Source organism: Callorhinus ursinus, unplaced genomic scaffold, assembly GCF_003265705.2.
Source record: "Callorhinus ursinus isolate GAN/ISIS: 27379988/994484 unplaced genomic scaffold, GSC_fseal_2.0 scaffold2, whole genome shotgun sequence".
Lineage (NCBI taxonomy): Eukaryota > Metazoa > Chordata > Mammalia > Carnivora > Otariidae > Callorhinus > Callorhinus ursinus.
The window spans coordinates 108,393,845-108,410,673 of NW_027397064.1; the positions used below are offsets into that span (position 1 = coordinate 108,393,845).

The 16,829-nt window shown below is 39.1% G+C and overlaps 1 protein-coding gene and 1 long non-coding RNA gene across 16 annotated transcripts in view; one reads left to right on the plus strand and one right to left on the minus strand.

Moving 5' to 3' along the window:
• The window catches only part of LOC112812989 (uncharacterized), an 88,923-nt gene that overhangs the window by 55,955 nt on the left and 16,139 nt on the right, over positions 1–16,829 (plus strand). Inside the window, exons 2-4 of one of the 3 annotated variants that reach the window (XR_012376106.1) lie at positions 4,052–4,204; positions 11,202–11,344; positions 13,461–14,018. This is a non-coding gene — a long non-coding RNA (uncharacterized lncRNA). Of the gene's footprint in view, positions 1–4,051; positions 4,205–11,201; positions 11,345–13,460; positions 14,019–14,511; positions 15,396–16,829 lie in introns of those variants that run through there. The other 2 variants (XR_012376108.1, XR_012376104.1) reach the window with 2 other exon arrangements.
• SAP130 (Sin3A associated protein 130) overlaps positions 1–16,829 on the minus strand; it is an 84,779-nt gene that overhangs the window by 1,071 nt on the left and 66,879 nt on the right. For 9 of the 13 annotated variants that reach the window (XM_073885620.1, XM_073885630.1, XM_073885616.1 and 6 more), the window contains 3 exons: positions 1,590–1,693; positions 1,017–1,109; positions 351–464 (listed from right to left, as the gene is read on the minus strand). In XM_073885620.1, the coding sequence (XP_073741721.1) occupies positions 351–464; positions 1,017–1,109; positions 1,590–1,693 (311 nt within the window). The remainder of the gene's footprint in view (positions 1–350; positions 465–1,016; positions 1,110–1,589; positions 1,694–16,829) is intronic. The other 4 variants (XM_025857905.2, XM_025857888.2, XM_025857878.2 and 1 more) reach the window with 2 other exon arrangements.

Genomic DNA, 16,829 nt, shown 5'->3' on the forward strand with positions numbered 1-16,829 from the left:
ATGCATGCTAAAGTAAATAGGTTTCTCTTTTTTTAAGATTAATTTATTTGAAAGAGAGCGCGTGTGAGCGGGGGTGGGGTGGTAGGAGGAGCAGAGGGGGAGGGAGAGAGTCTTAAGCAGACTTCCTGCCGAGCACGGAGCCCAATGTGGGGACTGATCCCATGACCCGTGAGACTGTAACCTGAACTGAAACCAAGAATTGGACGCTCAACCAATGAGCCACCCATGCGCCCCAAAGTGTAGGTTTTTACTAAAGATATTAGTGAAAGAGGGAAGGAAATGGGAGAAGTAAGACTGTCTAGTGACAACCCCATAAACTGGATGATCAGAGGGAAAGGGCTATGTCAAACCTGTATCAGTTCATTTATTCGGTGTAGATCATCATCAGTTGCCGCTTTTTTCTTTGGGATAATCCCTTCCTGTAGGTTGGTGAGTCTTTCATAAACATCATGTTCTAGATTTGTCTGCAACACACAAGAGGAAGGGCATCATGGCCTCAGAGATACTTTTCCTTGGTAACCTCAGGCAAATGCACCCACCTTGAATCACTTCTGTAAACTGGGATGAGAGCTGTTTGGGTGATAGAATCCTTTCTCCCGAGGACTAGGGCACTAATGTACAGCAAGGGAAATTGATCAACAACGATTAATAGGACAATCTGTCATAATTTAGGGCCCATCTTCAAGGATAACTTTTAAATACTGCCCTGAATTCACAACTGCTCTAAAAAAACAGTCTAAAGGTCTCAGTCTAAAGGAAACATGCTTTTCTAAATAACAAAAAGTAGCCACGGCACTACTTTTTTTTTTAAGATACTCATAACAGGCATTGTTCTTCAGATCACAGCTACTCCAAAGATGGGAAAACTTCATGAAGTTGTTGTTTTCATTGCCCCCCTCCCTTCACCTCCTTGGTGAAGGAAGGATTCCCGCCCTAGGGTTATGGAGACGGACAAGTAACACCCGCCAACACTGGACACAGGAGATCAATAGCAGTTTACTAGTCAATATACTCACAGCCCAGGGGAGGAGGACACCACACACCACGCAGGGCCACGCAGGGGCTGCACTCAGGAACAGAGTGAACAAGCAGGGGCTGTAGGAGGCAGGCTTTGTAGTATCGAGAGGGAGAGGTGTTCCCTGGTTACCATGGGGACTGTGACAGTTTATTTAAACAATATCGCAAACTGGCAGGGAACTAAAGCCCACTAATCAGGAAGAAGTGGGAGTTGAGCCTGGTCCCTCTGATAACGAGCATTGTGGGGAGCAAGGACTTACAGTTAGGCCATTTGAAGCTGTTTCAGATTCACAGCAACACAAAATATGGAACCTTAACTGTAGGTCTTATACACAGTTGTTCAATGTGTTTTGGTTCTTGGTACCAGACTAAGATATGTTCGAATTATATCTATGGGATAAATATAGTAATTACAATACTATATTATATATTATACATAAAAATTCTGTATGACCCATGCTAATTGGGAATGCTTCAGAATTACTCAAAAGGAAACACTCTATGAACTCAGATGCCTCCAGCATCTGTTCCTCTCTTCAGCAGGATGTAACAACTACTAGAACTTTACCCACCAGCTGTAGCAACTGAGCAGCACAGAGGTGAACTTTCCAGCCTTGAGCACGACAGGATACCCCTTTCTGGTTAGCTATTTCCTGCAGCATAGCTTTCTTCTCTTCTGGAACCATAAAAAAATAAAAATAAAAAGTATATTTCAATTTTTATAAAGCAAAAATAATTTGGGTTCAAGCTACCGACACACTACTATTTTATCAAGAATTTCTTTACTTAAGTATCTTTAAATAATTCCTTTGCATTTAAGTTATTAGGAACAGAGGTCACAACATGAATAAAAGTTTCTCCTTTTGTTCACCCCAAAAGAATGCTGTAAAGACTTACTCTGCTAATCTAGTGAGTTTGAAAGAGAGCAAATTAATATTCTAATCTCTTAAAGGAAGGAAATGGTCTCTGGTGGTTTGGAGCCTTGCTCATGTGTGATGTTTGCAAGCATGCAGAGAATTGGGCATGAAGTTTTAGAAGCTTTTTGGTGTTATCTAGATCTTAGAGAAATGAAAGAATCAAATTTGAATAGAATTTCACATTTGGATAGAAAAGTCCAGTAACCAGAACTGTAGTAAAATAAATATGAAATGTATCATTTGGATTGGGGAGAGGGAAAGTAGGATTTAAGGGTACTTGTCAAAGGTGAGTTGAGCTGTGTATCTGAAGTTTTAACTACTGTTTAACTACAACTTAAAATGTATTTATAGGGGCACCTTGGGTGGCTCAGTCAGTTAAACGTCTCCCTTCGGCTAAAGTCATGATCCCAGGGTCCTGGGATGGAGCCCCGTGTCGGGCTCCCTGCTCCTTGGGAAGTTTCCTGCTTCCCCTGCTTGTGCCCTCTCTCTAATAAATAAATAAAATCTTAAAAAAATGTATTTATACATTAATTAAAAATTTAAATAATTAAAATTATTTAAAAAAATTTTTAAAGATTTTATTTATTTGAGAGAGAATGAGATAGAGAGCATGAGAGGGGGGAGGGTCAGAGGGAGAAACAGACTCTCCGCTGAGCGGGGAGCCCGATGCGGGACTCAATCCCGGGACCCCAGGATCATGACCTGAGCCGAAGGCAGTCGCTTAACCAACTGAGCCACCCAGGCACCATATTTTAAAATATTTTTAAAATTTTACTTTATTTAAAAATTTATTCTTGAAAAGACTATATATTTGTCAAAACACACAGAATGTAGAACACCAAGACTGAGCACTAATGTAAGTGATGAACTTTGGGTGATAATGATGTGTTAGTGAGGTTCATCAAATGTACCAAATGTACCACTGTGGTGGGGTGTTGACAGGTATGCATGTGTGGGGACTGGGGGTACATGCAAAATCCCTGTACCTTCTATTCAATTTTGTTGTGAAACTAAAACTGCTCTAAGAAATTCAATTAAAAAAAACCCAACCCCTTCCAGTAGGCAAATATTAGCATGCATATGATTTGAAGAATTTTTTAAACTTCTGAGGTAATTGGAAATTCACTTGCAGTTAGTTGTAGGAGAGAACACAGAGATCCTAAGTACCCCCCCCTTTTAAAAAGATTTTATTTATTCATTCAAGACACAGAGATACAGAGAGAGAGAGAGCACGAGCAGGGGGAGAGGCAGAGGGAGAAGCAGGCTCCCTGCTGAGCCAGGAGCTGGACGTAGGGCTCAATCCCAGGACCCTGGGATCATGACCTGAGCCGAAGGCAGATGCTTAACCATCTGAGCCACCCAGGTGCCCCAATCCTAAGTACTCTTTACCTGACTTCCGCCAATGGCAGCATCTTGTAAAACTACAGCACAATACCACAACCATGATGATGATGCAGTCTGACTATTCAGATTTCACCAGTTTCAGATGTACTTGTGCATTTCATTTTAAACATTTAAAAAAACTCTTTAGTTTGACATGATAGATTCAGAGAATGTTGCAAAGATGGAACAATGATATATCTGATAAGAGACTTGTATGTAGAACAAATGAAAAATTCCTATAGCTCAATAGTAAAAAGAAACCAATTAAAATGGGCAAAGGATCTGAACAGATATTTCTCCAAAAAGACATACAAATGGCCAATAAGTATGTTCCAGTTTCTGCCTATTCCAAAAAAAGTTTCTATGAACAGCTCTGTACAGATTTTTGTGGGGACACAGGTTTTGATTTTTCTGGGATAAATGCCCAGGAGTATAACTGTTAGGTCATACGGTAAGTGTATGTTCTAGTTTTTATGAAACTGCCAAACTGTTTTCCAGAGCAGCTAGCTCAGCGAAGTACGAGAGACAACTGACCTGTGGCATGACAGCGCTCTGCTCACCTGCTCTCCAGTGAAACTGGTGAAAATTTTAAAAATAACTATTTAGACCTATGGAAAGGCTCCTAAGGGGAAACAGAAAATCTATTCATGCAATATCTATTCAAGCAAATCTGTGGTAAGAACAGTGAGTCCATGGTATCTGAACCAAGACCACTCCCTCTTTTCCTCTCCCAGCTCAGTGAGGGGGATCTCCACGCAGACTGCTGCAGCCCAGAACATGGGGTTCCCTCTCCTCCAGCTGCCAAGTGGAAGGCTATCTTCCCAGGAGGAGCAGGTCATCAGCATTTCCCATCCTGCTCCCTGCTACTCAGGCTAAGTCCTAGGTGAGTACAACTGAGATGCAGGGGCTCTCTTCTGTTCAATCCCTAGTCTAGAATGGAGACTGTACCTTAGGGCAAGGTGTGCGGAGAACACTGTGAAACTTTGTGAAGGGATGGTTTTATGCTAGGAGAGGCAAGCCAAGAGGACCCCATGCTGCTCACTCCTCTTCCCCTCCACTTGATGCTCACCTCCTAGAGTAGGGTGTTACTTAAAGAGAAGGCTGCCATTATCCTCACCCCACCTCCAGAGGCCTAGCTCAGATTCTGCCTGGGGGAGAAACAGCCCATATAACAGGTAGCTTCTAATCTTTTCCTAAAGGAACTGACTCCATTTGCCACAGACTATGAAGCTGCAACCTAAAAGTGCTCCTAAGAACAGTGGAGGTTGTAGTGAAAGGCCATCGGGAGATTTGTAGATCAAATGAAGATACAGACTAGACTGTGGGCTGACTAGTTTGTAGGAGAGACAAAGAGTATGATGGCTACGAGGAGTCCTTGTGGGGGCAAAACAAATATCAAACAATGACTTCAGTAACTACTCTGAAAGGAGCTATGATTTGACTGGAAGAGTTTGCAGAGGGATGTAATTTGTGTTCCAGAGCACATTCCAGTACTGTGTTCTGGTAGAGCAAATAGCACGCAATTAGCGGGGCTAATCAGCTGGGTGTGGTCAGGGAAAGAGTGGGCGAGAGCTCTACCAGTGCCAGTCATCCCAGGATGACTGCCGGCATACCTGAAGCTATGCCTCCCTAAGGAACAACATCGAAGGCTCAACACTTCTGGTGGTGGAGGTGATGAGACTTCACTACAATAATCTAACCAGTCACTACACAAATAAACAAGCAAATAACAATAACAAGCCTGGGGTGAGGTGGGGAAAGACTAGTATCCAGAGTTACCTAGACTGTCTAGTTTCCAACAAAAAATTATGAGGCATGCAAAGAAATAAAAGAAGTGTGACCCATACATAGCGGGGGCGGGGAGAAAGTAGGCAACAGAAAGAGCGACCAGATGTCAAATTTACCAGAAAAAGATTTCAAAGCAGCCACTATAAAGAAATTCACTGAATGGAAGGGATGTAGGAGTGAAGAAGAAAGGTATGATGATCATGTCAAATTAAGTAGAGACATCAATAAAGAGGTAGAAATTATAAAAAGAAAGGAACCAAATGGAAATTCTGGAGTTAAAAAGTAAAATAAAATACTTAAAAAAATTTACTTAGAGGAACACAACAGTAGATGGGAACTGGTACAAAAGAGAATTAGTCAAGTTGAAGACAGACTGATAGAGATTATGCAGGCTGAAGAAGAGAGTAAAAAGAATGAGAAAAATAAGCAGGGCCTCACAGAAATGTGAGACACTATTAAAAGCTTCAACACACAGGTGATGGGAGTACCAGAAGAAGAGAGAAAGAAATATTCAAAGAAAAAAAATGGCTATGTCCCCAGTTTATTGAAAAACAATAACCCAAATATCCAAGAAAGTCCAGGAACTCCAAGTATGAGAAATGCAACGATCTCAGAGCATCAATACTTGTTTTAAGGAGAAATGAGAGAGGCCAGAAGGCAGTGTGACTACAGGTTCAAAGTGCTTAAAGGAATGTACAAGAAATCTAGTTTCTCTGCATCCTCACCAGCATTTAGCATTATCAGTATTTTTGTTTCAGCTGTTTTGATAGGTGTGTAGTGACACCTCGATTTCAATTTCTTTAATGGCTAGTGATGTTGAACGTTTTCTAAAAAATAAATTTTATGGTCCAGGACCCAACGAAAATAAATACTTCAGTACATTTTACTTGTTATGTCTCCTTCGACAACTCTTAGCTTGAGGGTTTCTCAGATGGTCCTTGCTTCTGATGACCTTGACAGTTTTGAAGACTACTGGTCAAGTAATTTTGCAGGCTGCCATTCTATTTGGATTTGTCTGATGTTTATCTCAGGAAGGTATGATGATCTACCAGTACCACAGTCATCTCAGGATTAGAATGTAGTTATGAGGGGCGCCTGGGTGGCTCAGTCGGTTAAGCGACTGCCTTCTGCTCAGGTCATGATCCTGGAGTCCCGAGATCGAGTCCCACATCGGGCTCCCTGCTCGGCAGGGAGTCTGCTTCTCCCTCTGACCCTCTTCCCTCTCATGCTCTCTCTCATTCTCTCTCTCTCAAATAAATAAATAAAATCTTTAAAAAAAAAAAAGAATGTAGTTATGAGAGGAGACATAGAGGGAAAGTGCCAATGTGGGAATATACTATTTTTTAAAAAAATTTCCAGTGCACATATTAGTTTCAGGTGTACCATACAGTGATTCAACAACTCTATACATTACTCAGTGCTCATCATAATAAGTGCACTCTTAATCTTGTTCACCTATTTCACCTCTGGCCCCCACCCACCTCCCCTCTGGTAACCAGTTTCATCAGTTGTTCTCTAACTATAGTTAAGAGTCTGTTTCTTGGTTTGTCCCCCTTTTTCCTTGTTTTTATAATTCCACGAGTGAAATCATATGGTATTTCTCTCTCTGTGACTTATTTCACTTAGCGTTATACCCTCTAGATCCATCCAGGTTGTTGCAAATGGCCAAGATTTTAATTCATGTTTACGGCTGAGTAATATTCCCTTGTGTATATATATCACATCTTCTTTATCCATTCACCTGCCAATGGACCCTTGGGTTGCTTCCATAGTTTGGCTATCATAAATAATACTGAAATAAACGAAGGGGTGCATACAGCTTCTCAAATCAGTGTTTTCAAATTCTTTGGGTAAATACCCAGTCGTGGAATTACTAGATCATATGGTAATTCCATTTTTAGTTTTTTAAGAAGCCTCCATACTGTTTTTCACAATGGCTGCACCAATTTGCATTTCTATCAACAGCGTGTGAGGGTTCTTTTTTCTTCACATCCTTGCCAACATTTGTTGTTTCTTGTTTTTGATTTCAGCCATTCTGACAGGTGTGAGATGGTATCTCATTGTGGTTTGGATTTGCATTTCCCTGATGAGTGATGCTGAGCATCTTTTCATGTGTCTGTTGGCCATCTGGATGTCTTCTTTTGAGAAATGCCTCTTCATGTCTTCTGCCCATTTTTAAATTGGATTATTTGGGGTTCTCTGGTGTTGAGTTTGAGTTTTTTTTTTTTTAAGATTTTATTTATTTGAAAGAAAGAGAGAGAGCACAAGTAGGCAGAGCAGGAGGGAGAGGGAGAAGCAGGCTCCCCGCTGAGTGGAGAGCCCGATGTGGGGCTCGATCCTAGGACACTGGGATCATGACCTGAGCTGAAGGCAGATGCTTAACTGAGCCCCCCAGGTGCCCAAGTTATAGAAGTTCTTTATGTACTTTGGATACTAACCCTTTATCAGACAGGTCATTTGCAAATATCTCCTACCATTCAGTAGGCTTTTAGTTTTGTTGATTGTTTCCTTTGCTGTGCAGAAGTTTTTATACTGATGAAGTCCCAATAGTTTATTTTTGCTTTTGCGTCCCTCATCTTAGGAGACATATATAAAAAATGTGGCTACAGCTGATGTTGGAGAAATTACCGCCTGTTCTCCTCTGGGATTTTTATGGTCTCAGGTTTCATATTTAGGTCCTTAATTCATTTTGAGTTTACTTTTGTGTATGGTCTAAGAACGTGGTCCAGTTTCATTCTTCTGCATGTTGCTGTCCAGTTTTCCCAATACCATTTGTTGAAGGGACTTTTTCCCAATGCATATTCTTGCCTCCTTTTGTCAAAGATTAAGTGACCATATAATTGTGTTTATCTATGGGTTCTCTATTCTGTTCCAATGATGTGTCTGTTTTTGTGACAGTACCATACCGTTTTGATTACTACAGTTTTGTACTGTATCTTGAAATTTGGAATTGTGACATTGTGACACCTCTAGTTTTTTTTTTTTTTTTTAAGATTTTTATTTATTGAGAGAGAGAGAATGGTAGAGAGAGAGCATGAGAGGGAAGGTCAGAGGGAGAAGCAGACTCCCCGCCGAGCAGGGAGCCCAATGCGGGACTCGATCCTGGGACTCCAGGATCATGACCTGAGCCGAAGGCAGTCGCTTAACCAACTGAGCCACCCAGATGCCCTAGTTTTTCTTTTTCAAGATTGCATTGGCTATTCAGGGTTATTTGTGGTTCCATACAAATTTTAGGATTATTCATTCTAGTTCTGTGAAAAATGCTGTTGGCATTTTGAAAGGGATTACATGAAATCTGTAGATTGCCCTGGGTAGTAATGACATTTTAACAGTATTTGTTTTTCCAATCCATGAGCACGTAATATCTTTCCATTTGTGTCATATTCAATTTCTTTCATCAATATTTTATAGTTTTCAGAGTACAGGTCTTTCATCTCCTTGGTTAAGTTTATTCCTAGGTATCTTATTATTTTTGGTGTACTTGTAAAAGGGACTGTTTTCTGAATTTCTCTGCTATTTCATTAATAGGTATATAGAAACACAACAGATTTCTGTATATTGATTTTGTATCCTGCAACCTCACTGAATTCATTTATCAGTTCTAGTAGTTTTTGGTGGACTGTTTCAGGTTTTCTATATATAGTATCATATCATCAACAAATAATGAAAGTTTTCCTTCTTTCTTCCCAGTTTGGATGCCTCGTATTTCTTTTTCATGTCTGACTGCTGTGGCTAGAACTTCCAGTATTATGTTGAATAAAAGTGGTGAAAGTGGACATCCTTGTCTTATTCCTGATCTTTGCAGAAAAGCTCCCAGTTTTTTACCACTGAGTATGATATTAGCTGTGGGTTTTTCAGATATGGCCTTTATTATGCTGAGGTCTGTTTCCTCCAAACCCATTTTGTTGAAAGTTTTTTTTATTATGAATGGATGTCGTACTTTGTCAAATGTTTTTTCTGCACCTACTGAAATGATTGTATGGTTTTTTTCCTTTCTCTTGTTGATGTCATGTATTATGTTGATTGATTTGTGAATACTGAAACACCCTTGCACCCCAGGTATAAATCCCATTTGATTGTGGCAAATGATTTTTTTAAACATATTGTTGGATTCAGTTTGCTAATATTTCGTCAAGGATTTTTGCCTCTATGTTCATCAGAGATATTGGCCTGTAGTTCTTTTTTTGTGTTGTCTTTATCTTGTTTTAGTATTAGCGTAATGCTGGCCTCAGAATGAATTTGGAAGCTTTCCTTCCTCTTTTATTTTTGGAATAGTTTGAGAAGAATAGGTATGAACTCTTCTTTAAATTCACCTGTGGAGCTGTCTGGTCCTGGACTTTTATTTGATGGGAGTTTTCTGATTACTGATTTCATTTCATTGCTGGTAATTGGTCTGCTCAAATTTTCTATTTCTTCCTGATTCAGTATTGGGAAGTTATGTTTCTAGGAATTTATCCATTTCTTCTAGGTTGTCCAATTTGTTGGCATATTTTTCATAATATTCTCTTATATTCCTTTGTATTTCTGTGGTGTCAGTTGTTCTTTCTCCTGTTTCATTTCTGTTTATTTGAGTCTTCTCTTTTTCTTTTGATGAGTCTGGTTAAAGGTTTATTAATTTTGTTGATGTTTTCAAAGAACAAGCTCCTGGTTTCATCGATTTGTTCTATTAAGTTTCTATCTCATTTCTTTCTTTTTTTTTTTTAAAGATTTATTCATTTAAGAGAGAGAGAGCAAGCAAGAGCATGAGCAGGCTCCCTGCTCAGCAGGGAGTCCGATGCAGGACTCGATCCTAGAACCCTGGGATCATGACCTGAGCCAAAGGCAGATGCTTAACCAACTGAGCCACCCAGGCACCCCTCTATCTCATTTATTTCTGCTCTAATCTTTATTTCCTTCCTTGTACTGGTTTGGGGTTTGTGTTAGGTTGTTTACTTGAGATTTTTCTTGCTTCTTGAGGTTGGCCTGTATTGTTACAAGCTTCCCTCTTAGAATACCTTTTGATGCATCCCAAAGATTTGGGGTCACTGTGTTTTTTCACTTGTCTCCATGTATTTTTTGATTTCCTCTTTGATTTCTTGGTTGACCCATTCACTGTTTACTAGCATGTTATTGAATGTCCATGTATTTGTGTGTTTTCCAGATTTTTTCATGTGGTTGATTTCTAGTTTCATAGCACTGTAGTCAGAAAAGATGCATAGTATGACTTCAATCTTTTTTAATTTATTAAGACTTGTTTTGTGACCTAACAGGTGATCTATTCTGGACAATGTTCCATGTGCACTTGAAAAGAACGTGAATTCTGCTGTTTTGGGATAGAATGTTCTGAATATATCCGTTAGATACATCTGGTCCACTGTGTCATTCAAAGCCAGTTTCCTTGTTGATTTTCTGTTTGGATGATTTATCCACTGATGTAAGTGGGGTGTTAAAGTCCTCTACTATTATTGTATTACTATTGACTATTTCTTTTGTTTGTTATTAGCTGCTTTATGTATCTGCATGCTCCCATGTAGGGTGCATAAATATTTACAATTGTTACATCTTCTTGTTGGATTGCTCCCTTTATGATTATATAGTGTCCCTCTTTGTCTCTTGTTACAGTCTTAGTTTTAAAGTTAATTTTGTCTGATATAAATATTGCTACTCTGGCTTGCTATTCACTTCCATTTGCATGATAAATGCCTTTCCATCACTTCACCTTCCATCTACATGTGTCTTTAGGTTTGAAATGAGTCTCTTGTAGGCAGCATACAAATAGGTCTTGCTTTTTTTTTTTTTAATAAAGATTTTATTTGTCAGAGAGAGAGAGAGAGAGAGCGTGCGCACAAGCAGGGGGAGCAGCAGAGGGAGAGGGAGAAGCAGGCTTCTGGCTGAGCAAGGAGCCCGATGTGGGACTTGATCCCAGGACCCTGGGATCATGACCTGAGCCGAAGGCAGATGCTTAACTGACTGAGCCACCCGGGCATTCCTAGGTCTTGCTTTTTTATCCATTCTGTTATCCTATGTCTTTTGGTTGGAACGTTTAGTCCATTTACATTCAAAGTAATTACTGATAGGTATCAATTTGCCATTTTGTTACCTTATTTTTTTTCCCAGAGAGTGAAAGCACACGAGGAGGGTGGTGGAAAAGGAGGGGCAGAGGAAGAGGAAGGATCGCACGAAGGCTTGATCTCACGACCCTGAGATCATGACCTGAGCCAAAATCAAGAGTTTCATGCTCAGCTGACTGAGCCACACAGGTACCCGCTGTTACTTGTTTTATGGTTGTTTTTGTGGTTTTTCTCTGTTCCTTTCTTCTCTTGCTCTCCTCTCATGGTTCGCTGGCTTTCTTTAGTGATATACTTGGAATACTTTCTCTTTATTTATTGGGTATCTATTACCAGTTCTTGATTTGTAGTTATTATCAGGTTTATAATATAAAGCACCTTACACATATAGCAGTGTATACTGACAGTTGCTTAAGTTTGAACAGAATATACTATTAACATGATCTTTCACTATTCATATTGACCTTGAGCACCTGGCTGAGATGGTGTTTTGTCAGGTATATCCATTATAAAGTTACTCCTTCACCCACCAAATTCAACTCTGTAAGAAAGTCTATGTGCAGACTACACTTAAGGCCTGGAAATTTCTATTCCCTTGAACATCATCTTGTGCATGTCATCCAAGTTATCCTCTTTGGTGAAATGTCTCTTCATGCCTTTCTGTCCATTTTCTAATTGGATTATTGTTTTTATTTACTGTTAAGTATTGGAAGTTCCTAATACATATATTCTAGATATGAGCTGTTTATGAGATATGTGGTTTGGTAATACTTTCTCTCAGTCTATAGTTTGTCTTTTCATCTTCCTAACAGGATCTTTCAGAGATAAAAAGCTTTTATTAAGTCCAGTTTATTTTCCTTTTCTTTTGTGGACAGTGTTTTTGGTGTTACGTCTAGGAACTGTTCACCATGCCCTAGGTCGTGAAGACTTTATCTCAGGTTTCCTTTTAAAAGTTTAGTAGTTTTACATTTCATATTTAAATTTATTATCCATTTTAAAGATTTTATTTATTTATTTGACAGACAGAGATAGTGAGAGCAGGAACACAAGCAGGGGGAGTGGGAGAGGGAGAAGCAGGCTTCCCGCCGAGCAGGGAACCCAATGTGGGGCTCGATCCCAGGACCCTGGGATCATGACCTGAGCTGAAGGCAGAGGCTTAACGACTGAGCCACCCAGGCACCCCTCTATTATCCATTTTAAGTTAACTTCTGTATAAGGTGTGAGGATTAAGTTTGGGTCTTTGGCTCTCTTTTTTTTAAACTTATGGATGTCTAGCACGATTTGTTGAAAATAAGACTCTCTTCCTCCACTGAATTTTTTTTCATTGGGTCAAAAATCAGTTGAGCATATTTGTCTGGGTCTATTTCTACATTTTCCATTCCACTCCAGTCATTTATATGTATATCCCTCTGCAAATACCAACCCGTTTAAACTACTGTAGATAAACTATGCTTTAATATCAGAAAAAATGATTTCTCTTGTTTTTCAAGGTTATTTTAACTATTCTACTTTCTATATAAAGTTTAGAATAAGATTTACTGTGTCTACAAAAACCTTTCTGTGAGTCTGGTAGAACTGTATTAAACCTATTGATCAATCTAGGGAAAACTTACATCTTTATGTTGAGTTTCAAATCCTTGAACATTGCATGTCTCTTCATTTATTCAGATCTCTTTCATCAGCATTTTGTAGCTTATAGCCAACACATCCTGTAATATTTTGCTTTATTTATACCTAAATAGGTCATTTTTGGAGGATCAACTGCAAATGCCATTATGTTTTTTTTTTTTTTTTGCTATTATGTTTTCATTGTCAGTTTGCACAAGTTCATTCCAAATATCTAAAATTAAAATTGATTTTTGTGTGCTGACATCGTATCCTGTGACCTTGCTCAACTCATTTACTAGTTCCAGGAGTTTTTTTGTGTGTGTGTGTGGAATCCTGGAGATTTTTTTATGTAGACAGTGATGTCACTTGCAAATAGAGACAGTTTTATTTATTCCTTCCCAACCCATATAGTCCTTTATCTCTTTCTTGACTTAACGTGGTGTCTAGAACTTCCAGTACTAACGCTGAGTAAGAGTAGTGAGAGAGAGACCAGAGGACAGCGTAGTCTTTTGGCTAATCTCAGGTAGAAAGCATTTGGTCTTTCACCGTTAAGTACAATGTTAGTTGTAGGTGTGTTGCAGACTTTTTATCAAGTTAAGTCTTCTTTCCCTGTTTTTAAGAGATTATGAAAAAGTATTAGATTTTGTCAAATAATTTTTCTGCATCAGTTGATATGATTATGTTTATTTTTCTTCTTTAGCTTTTGCTATGGGTTGAGCTGTTTCCCCTCAAAAGACATGTTGAAGTCCCAACCCTTGTACCTATAAAGGTGACCTTATTTGGGAATAGGGCCTCTGCAGATGTAATCGAGTCAAGAAGTCATACTGAATTAGAGGGGGCCCTAAATCAATGACAGATGTCCTTGTAAAGAGACAGAGAAAGAGACGAGACACAGAAAAGAAGGCTATGTGAAGATAGAGGCAGAAACTGGAATGATGCAGTGACAAGCCAAATAATACTAAGGATTGCTGGCAACCAGCAGAAGCTAAAATGAGGCAAGGACAGATTCTCTTCTACAGCCCTCAGAAAGAGCATGATTCTGCTGAAACCTCACCTTGATTTTGGATGTCTAGCCTCCAGAACGCTGAGAAAATAAATTTCTAATTTTAGACCACTGAGTTTGTGGTACTCTGTAATGGCAGCCCTAGGAAATTAATACAGCTTGTTAATAATGGTGAATCACTGATTTTCAAATGGTGACCCAGCCTTGCATAACTGGCACAAACCCCACTCGATCAGGGTATAAAATGCTATTTATATGTTGTTGTATTTAATTTGTTAACATTTTGTTAAAGATTTCTGCATTTATATTCATGAAGAATATTGGTAATTAGTTTTCTATATTTGTACTCTCGTCTGGTTTTTGTGTCAGGAAAATACTGGCTTCATAAAATTAATATGGAAATGCTTCCTCCTGTATTTTAGAAGAGATTATAGAAACTGGTGTTGATTCCTCTTTAAAAGTTTAGTGGAATTTCCCAGTTAAAGTATCTGAAAATAGAGACTGCTGTTTGGAAGCTTCGAAACTATGGGTACAACTTATTGGTTATGACTAACCAGATTGTCTATTTGCTTCTGATTGAGTTTTGGCAGTTTGTGTTTTCAAGGAATTTTTCTGTTATCTTTCTCTTACTGGTTTTTAGTTTGATTCCATTCTGGTCAATGAGGATACCCTGTATGATTTCAATTCTTTTATATCTGTTGAAGTTTATATTTTATGATCCAGGATCTGATTTATCTATGTTTTGCAGGCACCTGATACAACGTGTATTCTGCTGCTGTTGGGAGTGTATTAAAGGTCTGTTAGATATGGTGGTGTGTAGTCCTTGCTGGTTTTACTAGTTTTACAAGTAGTTTTACTAGTTGCTGAGAGCAGGGTGTTGAAGTTCGAACTACCACTGCTCATTTGCCTACTTCTCCTCTTAGTTGTCCTATTCTTGCTTCATCTATTCTGAAACTCTTCATTTCTGTTCAGTACTTTATTAGTATGTCCTTCTTTGTCTCTAGTAATTTTCTCTCCTCTGAAGTCTACCTGATTTGACATTAACATAGCCACTCTTGCTTTATTTTTGCATTCTATGTATCATTTCCATCCTGTTACTGTCAATCTACTTGTCATTGAATCTGAAGTGAGTTTCTTTAAGATAGAATGGAGCTGGATCATTTTGTGGATCCACTCTGCCAACTGGTGTTTTAATTGGTATGTTCAGACTATTTAAGGTAATCACTGATATGTAAGGCTAAGTCTGCCGTATTATTATTTGCTTTCTGTTTATTTCCTGCATTTTTTGTTCTTCCATTTCTCTTTTCTTTCCTTCTTATGAAGGAAAATTTTTACTATTTTTACATAATTATTGAACTGACCAATTTTTACTATTCCATCTTGATTTATATGAACATGACTTTAAAGCTTGGGCAAAGCAGATCAAAGCAGATTAAACTATAAGTTTAATAGTTAGGGCACCTGGGGCTCAGTCGTTAAGCGTTCTGCCTTCAGCTCAGGTCATGATCCCAGGGTCCTGGGATCAAGCCCCGCATCGGGTTCCCTGCTCCACGGGAAGCCTGCTTCTCCCTCTCCCAATCTCCCTCCTTGTTATTCCCTCTCTCTTGCTGTGTCTCCCTCTGTCAAATAAATAAAATCTTTAACAACAAAAAAAAGTCTAATAGTCAAGAGCCTATTTGTATCAATACTTTCAGCTGTCATATTACCTTTCCTGAGATAGTTTTTGAAGAATGAGTCCCAGAAAGCGGTAACAATCTTTCAGAATGGCTTAAAATGTTACCAGGCAATACTTGAAAACACTTTCCTGCTATGATATGGAATTCTTGTGATGTGAAGAGACGTTTAGTAGCCCATGTCCTTCTTCCATTAAAGGTCACCACTCCCTGACCTTTGGAAATCTAGCTTGTTTTCAGAGCTCAAAGTATCTCATGAGGAAGAACCACTGCAAGGGCAGCCACCTTGGTACTTCCATTCAGAGACTAAATTGTCAGAACCCTCACCCTCGCTCGCAGACATTAGACAATACCATCCAACTCTGACTCATCTTGAGGCTTCAAGGAAACCCTCAGAGAAATTTCCAAGTAGAATTTATGCGAGGGAGTGGGGAATGTGACCAATTCTCTGAAAACTTACACTTCTCTGTGCAATTATATTTGAGATTAATGATGCTTAAAGCCTATCAGTAGAAATATTTGTAGATATTTGCAAAGTACTATCAGCTATTTTTACTACATGTGGGTTTATTAAAATTTAATTCTCTGGGGCGCCTGGGCGGCTCAGTCGTTAAGCGTCTGCCTTCGGCTCAGGTCATGATCCCAGGGTGCTGGGATCAGGCCCTGCATCGGGCTCCCTGCTCTGCAGGAAGCCTGCTTTTCCCTTTCCCACTCCCCCTGCTTGTGTTCCCTCTCTCGCTGTGTCTCTGTCAAATAAATAAAATCTTAAAAAAAAAAAATAGAATTGAAGGTTCAATAATTATGTAAAACTGCTTTTATTAGAACCAAAACTAAAGCTTACAGATTTTTCTTTCTTTTTTTTTTTTTAAGATTTATTTTAGAGAGAGAGTGCACTAGCAAGAGAGAGCAGGAGTGGACAGGAGAGGGAGATGTGGGGCTCGGTCCCAGGACCTTGGGATCATGACCTGAGCCTATGGCAGATGCTTAACCGACTGAGCCACCTAGGTGCCCTGAAAGCTTATAGATTTCTAACCACAAAAGTAAAATTCTCTATAACTTTCTAACCAAAAAGTCAAAGTCATATTCATATTTACAACTATGGATAACAATCCACATTCTTGGTTGGGTAAATCGAAAGCTTGACCAATTGCTAATTGCATTAAATACAGCAAACATATATATTCATGACTATGGGTGAGACAAAGCCTTCTTTAGATATGACACCAAAGGGTGCCTGGCTGGCTCCAGTCGGCAGAGCGTGCAACTCTTGATCTCCAGGTTGTGAGTTCAAACCCCATGTTCAGTGTAGATTACTTAAAAATAAAATCTTAAAAAAAAAGATATGACACCAAAAGCACAACCAACAGAAGAAAAAACAGATAAAGTGGACATC